Consider the following 9,274-nt stretch of genomic DNA (forward strand, 5'->3'; position numbering starts at 1 on the left):
TAGTTGTGAAATCCACCCTCCTCCAGACTTTAAAGCTTTTAGTAGGCTTATTACCCTTAACTTTTGGTTGGTGACCTTCGAGCCTACATCTTTTCAGATCTTCCTTTGAAATAGCCCATTACTTGAACGTGTAACATTGTTTTGGTGCAGTACATTTGATAGCTTCATTGTTGACGCCCCTAAGCTCAAATTCTTTGAATTTACCGGAAGAAAAAAATCCATTTGCTTCAATACTCCTTTGCTCTTGGAAATTATAATGGCATTGATTTCTCTTGAGCTTTCAACGGTAATGATCATTATTGAAAAATATGTCAGATGTATTACTGAATTTGCCCTGTTATTTTAGCTAATTTTGTCACACTTTTGTTTTAGTCCTTTGCAGTACCAGAGTCTCAGGTAACACTGCACAACATCAAGAAATTAAACTTCAAGTTTCTCTATTTGATTGAGTGGGCTGAATATGCACTCCACTTGATCAGCAACTGCCCCAATTTAGAAATGCTCTATTTTGTATGCTTATTTCTCATCTTCTGATTTTAACATGATTGAATTGCTGCTGCTTCTTCTCCTGACATTTAATCATAAGGCCTCTTTTTTCAGTTTTTCGAGGGTAAGGCCTCTAAGTATGTTGTGGAGCGTGTTATGCATCACTTGCTATCCCAAGGAATGCCACATAGTCTACTGAAGCGGCTTAAAAGGGTGGATATAAAATTCACGATGTTTTCTGAACTTGAAATGGAATTTGTGAAGTACGTATTGTCATCTGCAACTACACTCAAGACAATATGCATTGCGACTTGTGCAGGATTCAGTCAGCAGGGAATCAAAATGATGGAGGAGATTAAACAGATCCCTCAATTATCAGCCAATGTAGTATTTATTTGCAAAGTTGTGGATCGCATAAATTTTCTGGATTAGAATTGTATTTGTGGTTCAATTATTTTTGTTGCCCGTTTGAAACAAGGCATTTTCAATTCATGTGCGTATATTTGGCATCCTTTTGAATGGGGATTTCACTTTATGTATTTCAAATTCATTTCAGGATCCGTGCTCATTTTTTTCTGTACGAAAATGGGGAAATATAAATAAATTTCAACATGTAGGTCGTGTCGAGACTTAATTTACATGAGCTAAGTGAAACTTGTTCACCTAGCCAGTCCACCCATTTTCAAGACGAATATTCGACAAAGTCTCCTCTGTATGGAGAACATTCTGGCAAAGTTACTACCTGTTATTAAGATATTTCATTCATCATATTGGGAAAAAGCTCAAATATGTTACGTATTATCAGAAAAGGCTCATTCATATCACTTGTTAATAGTTGGACTAAAAAATATTTTTGCCGTTACCATTTTGGGTCATATATGTCATTACTCACTAACAAAATTTTACTAATATCAAATTTTGCCATATGACATTATCGAAGCCCTTTATTTTACGAGTGACAACTCGTATATGAGTCATTTCGTTAAGTTCACTGACATATTTAAGTCTTTTCTCAATTCCTTCATATACATATATATCCATCTTTTCTATTTCATAAAGACAATTTTCTTTGTACCTTATAACATTATTATTTAAAAAGTACACTATTGTGCATCCGAAATTGGCATGCCAACTCTTCACACCAAATCCACACACTTCACTCTTTCCTCCTTCCTCAAATCAATTCCCTTTCTTGTCAATGCACTCTCATTCAAAGTTGCTTTTCTCTCTTCCGTTCTACTCGTTCTCTTCACCCACCACCCTAATTATCACTCTACAAACTACAATTTCCTTATTCACAAATCCTTCAAATTTGATTCCCTCAATTTCATGTCCTGGTTGTATAGAGATATGATTTCTTCTTGTGTTTCCCTTGTAACTTATACATTCAATCTTCTCATTTATGGGTTGTGTCGTTCCGAGTTGTCCGCCAACTGTTTGATGTTATGCCTGAAAAAGGGTGTTACCCCAATGCCTGATGGGTTGTATTTCCTTGTGAACTTCTTGAGAAGATTTTCGGATGCTTGCCTTTGCGCCACGCTATAAGGACAAGTGTTAGTACGTTCAGAATTAGTGTTTGACGCTAACATTGACAAGTGACTCTTGAAAACTATAATTTACTAAATTCTGTTAATCCATCAAGGACCACTACAGAAATTTATCCTCGTGGTCTCTAACTCCAAGTCCAAGCTTTTTCCTTATATTGATCACTGGATTCTGTTTCCGTCGAAGAAAAATGTCCATGAATTCTCACTTTAATTTCTTAAAAGCATGAACCTTTGTCTCCCTTCTCACCTGTTCAAATTTCAACATCTAAGGCGCCTGGAGCTTTTTTGTTTCCACCCTCCTCGCAACTTTAAAACATTTTGTTGCTTGTTACCCTTGACTTTCTGTTTGTGACCTTCGAGCCTACATCTTTTCAAACCCTCCTTTGTAGTTGCCCACTACTTGAACGTGTAAGGTTAATTTACCGCATTCCATTTGACAGCTTCATTGTTGATGCCCCTAGTCTCAAAGGCTGAGAAGCAAAATCCATTCGCTTAATCATTATTTATAACCTGAGTGTTATACCTCCGAGGATTTTGATACTGTGGACTCTGCTGTCTTACATCTCTTACAATCCCAACGGGTGCCACTGAAGCAGCTCAAAAAGGTTGACATGTAGTGCATGGTTCTCAAGTATGTATTGTCGTCTGCAACTGCGCTCAAGAAAATATTCGTTGGGACTTATGAACGCTGCAATCATATTTGAAGTCATTTAGAGTTGACCTGAATCAGTTTTAAGCAAAAAAGTGTTGTGAATTTCTACATAGCAAATTTGGTGAATCAGGATTTTAATCCAGTGCACTGTTTGTATATTCACCAGACGAGAGCAATAGTATGCCCGTCCTAAAGACATGTGTATAATTTTGTGTGTGTGAGTGAAGTGGAGAGCAATAAATTAGTGTGTGTAGGTGAAATGATCACGTGAGAGTTTGTGTAGTTGTGTTTTAAAAAAGGATCTTTTTTAGTCACCAAAATCCGGGTCCATTGGGGGCAAACTTGTATATATGGTCAACACGTCTGATCGTGATTTTGAAGGAAATCACAACTACAATTGAAAAACCAAAGTTCTATGCACTGGTAAATCCCCCATCATCTCATACGTATGTATTCTCTGTTCTTTCCCAAAATCTATATATTGTATTGTTTCATTTGGGCCTTTGAATTTCCTACAGTGGATAGTGTACTCCTCCTGTTACTAGTTGAAACATAAAATTAAGAGAACATGTGGTACATTGACTATTGGTTTTTCTTCAACAGAACTTAAAAATAGTACTCTGGCTTTAAGTTGAGTTTCTTTCTTATTTGATTCTGATGTGCTTTCGTATAGAATAGAAAGTACAAACACTTTTGATTAGGGGTGGGATGAAAGGTCATATGCAATCATCAAGGAGTTCGGAACGGGGCCAATATAGTGCAAATATTGTGAATTTACACTGTTATGTAGAGATATGTACAGACAGAATTATGTCATGAACCCATAAAGGCAAAAGCACTTGTTAATCTAGTTTATCGTGATACTTGATTAATATTATATTCTCCTGTAGGATTTAGGATCTAAAGTGGAAAAGATTAATACAGGACGAAAAGAATTGTTATGGCTACCGAGATTTGATCGCAAAAGTTTGTTGTTGTTTTCCTGGCAAAAAAGAAACATGTGTTTCTTTGCATGCTCATGTCTCTATGTTTACAACTCTCAATTGATATCCTCCTCCTTTCTCTATTCCTAAACCGACACGCTTGTGTACTTCCATATTTGCTGATCATGTCATATTATTACTTGTCTCTATTTGGAAAATCACATATATAAAAGCTACTGATAACTGAATCATTATGTCCATTAATATGAGTGGAAGAGCCCTGCTGCAGATAGAATTAGCAGTTTGCCTTGCGATATTCTTGAGAAGATATTAGGCTGCTTGCCTTTGCATGATGCTGTCATGGAAAGTGTTGTGTCAAGAGAATGGAAGTACAACTGGCTAGTATGTTCGGAACCAGTGTTTGACGATTTCCTTGTCAAGCAGATTGTTTGTTCCTTAAAAGGTAACTCCTTTGATTGGTACACAAACTTGGATCCTGAGTCAATTGATTGTTGGGATCAATTTGAAAGTCGGTTCCTCAATCGTTTTTACAGCACTCATCGTACAATGAGCATGATGGAGTTAACAAACACCTAACAAAGTAAACATGAGCTCATTCACCCTGGAGGATGATTTGGAAGACTACGATTTGGAAGACAAAAGCTCCATTAAATGTAGCATGCTTTAGATGGATAGCAACTTGGGGAAGGCATGTTTGACCCAAGATAATTTGCAGAAAAGAGGTTTTAGCCTATGTAATAGATGCTATCTATATGAAGAAACCCAGGAAACAGTGAATGTGTTGGGAAATATTGTTAAGCATGTGTGGCATATCCTGGGTGATGCTATTGTTGGTAGAGTGGCAATCCCTAAGGGCACCTAGAAAACTGAAGCAAATATGGAGGACCATCCCATTGTGCATCCTTTGGACCATATGGCTGGAAAGGAACAAGGCTTGTTTTGAAGGGCATAGAAATCATATTTCTAGAATTAAAAATTAAGTGTATTCACAACCTATATTATTGGTGTAGGTGTAGTTCTCCAGTGAATGTGCATCAGTTTCTGGATTTTCTAGATTTTTTAGGAGGGATGTAACTCTTGTTTTTTGTTCTGGGATGTTTCCTTTAACATTCTGTACCATCTTGGTACCTTATTAATAAACTTTTACCTTATCCAAAGCTCGTTGTGGACTACATCAATCGCTGGTGAACGTTGAGCTTAGATTGCAAGGATCAACTCTAAGAAACTTTTGCAGATGAGATTTGTATCCCAGGAATACATTGGAGTCTCGTGTATATATTGCAAGGGATTAAGCCTCAAATTTTTGAGCTACACACGCTCATGACATGGAGTGGATTATTGCAAGCCATGGAATGGCATCACCTGTCTTTGATCCAAGCTGTAAAGTTACGACCAGTAATCCATTAGCGATCAATTTCACCAGAAATCCATCAATACCGTTGCGTCTTTTTGGGGGGTCGTTGTCATTGGAAAATTGGGTAAGCAATAATCTCAAATTCATTACGGATGGCCATGTCCGTGCGAAGTGTCCGCTAGTCTGAAGTCTCTTGTAATCACCGTCTTGGCTGATGGCCCGATCATAGCTGTGTCCTCTGCTATTGTGAACCTGCATGGGAAGAAAGGAGAAAACAAATCAATAAAAGGACAAAAAAATACTACACGAGAGGGATATTAGAGAACTTCATGCGGATTAAGCTCCAGTATCAGCTATGGTGCTTGGCCCAGTTCGGCAGCAAGGCTCCTTCATTGTCATTGTTGACTGCTACAATAAGAATGTCGATTGCGAAGACTCCAAGATGATGTTGTGGAGCACACCTTGCTTCACCTTGCAGCTTTACTGATGTGATTATGCAAAAGAAATTGAAGACATCTGGAAGACTTCATGTTGAGTTGTAACCAGTTGAATGGGTTTGAGTCCTTTTTATAGGCATTGCACGAAGCAAAAGATGAATTCTAATTGAAAACAAAGACATCTGAATTCTAATTGAAAACAAAGACATCTCAGTAGTTATCATTTTAAGATTTTGGTTGCTGTATTCAAACTGAAATAGGATGCGAGTAAATCTTGTTTCAATGAAACATAAAAATGGATTAGTGGAAAATGTAAGGAGAAAGGAACATGGCCTTATCTCAAGAGGATCTTATTTTCATTTGGACGGAGAAAAGGTATAGTCTTCGTTGATACTTCAAGTCTTGAATTATGGGCATCTGTAAAAACTTAAAAATTTATTGGGGGTCCATACTAAATTTGGACTAAAGCTTAAATTTATTTGGGTTGAATAATTAATTTGGACTTCCCGATTTAAATGTCCATTTTATTATTTTTAAGCTCAAGTTCCATTTAATCTGAAGGCCCAAACTCATGTCACGTATTCAATGACATGACATTGCAGTCAAATCCAAGGCCAACAAGACGATTCCATGTTTTTAAGTGATGTGTCAACTCTCAGTCAAAACAGGGACCAATGAAAAGTCGTAAAGTGGCCAAACTGACACTGTCTTGGACAATTACATACAACTTTGTCACATGGCTTTTGTGATAAGTTTGATGACGCTAATGAGCCAATCAAAATCCTCCAAGGGAGTTCATAAATATTTGGACTGTCTACCCTCTACATCTATAAATAAGGAAACTACATAACTCTTTGGGGATCCATTCAGAGACCACTGAAGAAAGCATTCCTTGGTGAAGGTATCGGCAACCAGAAAAGTTCAACATCAACTACATCAAGTACATATAGTTCTTCGAAGAAGTGGTCAACGAAGTTCTTCTTGAGATCAAGCCAAAACAACGAAGTGCTACCCCATTTTCTTGGAGATCAAATACATCTCCACACGGAGTATTGTAAAATAATAACATAATGCTGGATTTCCATGCTCCACCTCATCATATCAATTACTCCAATACTTTATTTCTATAACTCCCTTAAATGTTAATACTCTTGTTCATGCATCACTTAATATTTTAAATATAATCCTATAAATAGAGATTTTGAGAATCATGTTGGATGTAGTTTTCAATCTTATTCTCTTATTTTATTGTGATCTCCTTCTATTTTACAACGGCAATTCATTTCTCAAAATCTCTCCTTTTTTTTTCATTACAGAAGTAAGAAATTATAGATAGTAAAAATATCAATCTCTCGGTCATGCATGCTGCTAAGCATTAAGCAAGGTATTAAAACACCAAATGTCACTCCAGCAAAAACTGAAACGAAGAGACTAAGCAAGGTATTAAAACACCAAATGTCACTCCAGCAAAAACTGAAACGAAGAGACTAAAAAGTAGAGGCAACTTTCAATCTCTCAAAGGACTCTGCTACAGGTAAGCCTATGGACTCAATTCTGATTTGATAATAGTTTTTCTCCGTCATATTCGGTTTATATCCTCTAATTTTTCTTTTCCCCCGCAAGTACTTGTACAACCTTGATTATGATGTCTATGCTTGTAGCAAGCTGTCAAAATTTTTTGTTGTTATTTTCCTGTTAAAGCAAAATTATGTCTTTTTTGGCATTCTCACGTCTGACCAACTGATACTCAATTTGCAGAGTTGTCATTGAATAAATATGTCCATTGATATGAGTAGTGCGAGCCCTGCTGAAGATAGAATTAGCAGGTTGCCTTGTGATATTCTTGAGAAGATTTTAGGATGCCTGCCCTTGCGTGATGCTATAAGGACAAGTGTTTTGTCAAAACAATGGAGTTACAAATGGGTTGTACGTTCAGAATTAGCTTTTGACAAAGCTAATGTCCATAGAGGACTCTTGAAAACAATTATTTACCAGGTTCTGCTGAACCATCAAGGACCACTATGGAAATTTAGCCTCCTGATCTCTAACTCTGAGCTTTTTCCTGATATTGATCATTGGATTCTGTTTCTGTCGAAGAAAACGTCCAAGAATTCTCACTTAGATTTCTTAAAAGCAAGGACTTTCGTCTCCCTTCTCACCTATTCAAATTTCAGTATCTAAGGCATCTGAAACTTTGCAGATGTAAATTCTACCCTCCTCCCAACTATAGAGCTTTTAGTACGCTTGCTACCCTTAACTTTTGGTTTGTGACCTTCGAGCCCACGTCATTTCAGACCCTCCTTTCAAATAGCCCATTACTTGAACGTGTGACTTTGATTTGCTGCACTCCATTTGATAGCTTGATTGTTGATGCCCCTAGTCTCAAATTCTTTGAATTTAGCGGAAGAGCAAATTCCATTTTCTTCATGAAAACCCCTCTGCTTAAGCAAATTGTATTGGACCTGCTTTTTAAGAAGGTAATGACCATGATTGAGAAATCTGTCAGATGCATTACTGGATTTGCCTTGTAATTTTTGCTAATCAATCGTACTTTATTTTAGTCCTTTGCAGTACCAGAGTCTCAAGTGACACTACACAACATCAAAATTTTAAAGTTTAAGAGATTGATCCTTGATAAAGTTGAGTGGGTTGCATATGCTCTTTACTTGATCAACCGCTGCCCCAACTTAGAAAGGCTCCAAATTACGGTATGTCTCACTTTCATCTTTTAATTGTAAATAGTTGATTTACTGCGTCTTCTTCTGACATAAAATCATAACCCGCCTTTTCTTACTTTCTCAAGTCTTTTGGCCTTGACGATCCTGTGCTACATATCTTGCGATCCCAAGAAATGCCACATAGTCCACTAACGCAGCTCAAAAGTGTGGATATGATCCTCATGCAGGATAATAAAGCTGAAATGGAATTCTTGAAGTATGTATTGTCATCTGCAAGTGCACTCGAGAAAGTATGTGTTGTGACTCGTGAAAGATTGAGTCATAGGCGAATGGCAATGATGGAGGAGATGAAGCAATTCCCTCGAGCATCACCCAATGTAGAATGTCTATACAAAGTGGATTTTCCGTTTAAAAATTAGAATGATATGAACTTAAATACCAGGTTTTTGTCTATGGTAGTATTCTAACCTGTGACTTAACCATACACCAAGCCCCGCGCTCTTATCACTGGACCAAATCCCTGAGGGCAAAATTCCCCAATTTTATTGGAACCTTTTTTTCTTCAAAAAAAAAAAAAAAAAAAAAATTTATTAGATATGGGGTAGGAGAAGGGGAAATGGGGGAGGAGATTACAACATGGGAACCTATTTCTGCTTACCGATGTATTAATTTTGTGTGGTTCCTTTGCTGTATATTCAGAAAACAACCACAACCACAGAAAGTTGTTTTTGCCTTCTTGCTCTAACAATTTTTAGGTTTACAAGGGTGGCCATTCTTATTTTCTCTAATGCTTGTATTGATGCATTACGTGCTTATTTTACCTAAGATCAACTTGTTTATGAGATCCCTTATTTTGTAACAGTGTTGCTCTGTCATGTTAAATTTCTGCTCTTTATTTTTCTTTTCCCCATAAAACTAGTTTATTATTGATTGTTGGCATAATTGTCACGTCCCAAAATACCCCATAGACGCGACTGGCCCCTGCTAATACCACCCGCCAGGGGAACCAGTTTCCCATAAACTTTACCTTTCTAAGAGCATTGAGAGAAGATTTGAGCAAGTCCAAGCGCATAAAGAAAAATCATTAAATACGAAATAACAATCCAACTAAAATAATGTATCAATTTACGAAAATCCAATGATCCTCAAATAATAATTTATAGCCCAAATCCCACA

General features: G+C 37.0%; 1 protein-coding gene across 1 annotated transcript; it reads left to right on the forward strand.

Moving 5' to 3' along the window:
- Window positions 1–7,196: 7,196 nt before the first annotated feature.
- LOC132031703 (F-box/FBD/LRR-repeat protein At1g13570-like) lies at window positions 7,197–8,933 on the forward strand. The gene is made up of 4 exons (XM_059421638.1): window positions 7,197–7,415; window positions 7,595–7,897; window positions 7,982–8,128; window positions 8,224–8,933. Exons 1-4 carry the CDS (start codon window positions 7,197–7,199, stop codon window positions 8,515–8,517), a joined length of 963 nt encoding a protein of 320 aa, XP_059277621.1. The 3' UTR covers window positions 8,518–8,933.
- The last annotated feature ends 341 nt before the right edge of the window (window positions 8,934–9,274 follow it).

The sequence above is a fragment of the Lycium ferocissimum genome, chromosome 9, assembly GCF_029784015.1.
Source record: "Lycium ferocissimum isolate CSIRO_LF1 chromosome 9, AGI_CSIRO_Lferr_CH_V1, whole genome shotgun sequence".
NCBI lineage: Eukaryota > Viridiplantae > Streptophyta > Magnoliopsida > Solanales > Solanaceae > Lycium > Lycium ferocissimum.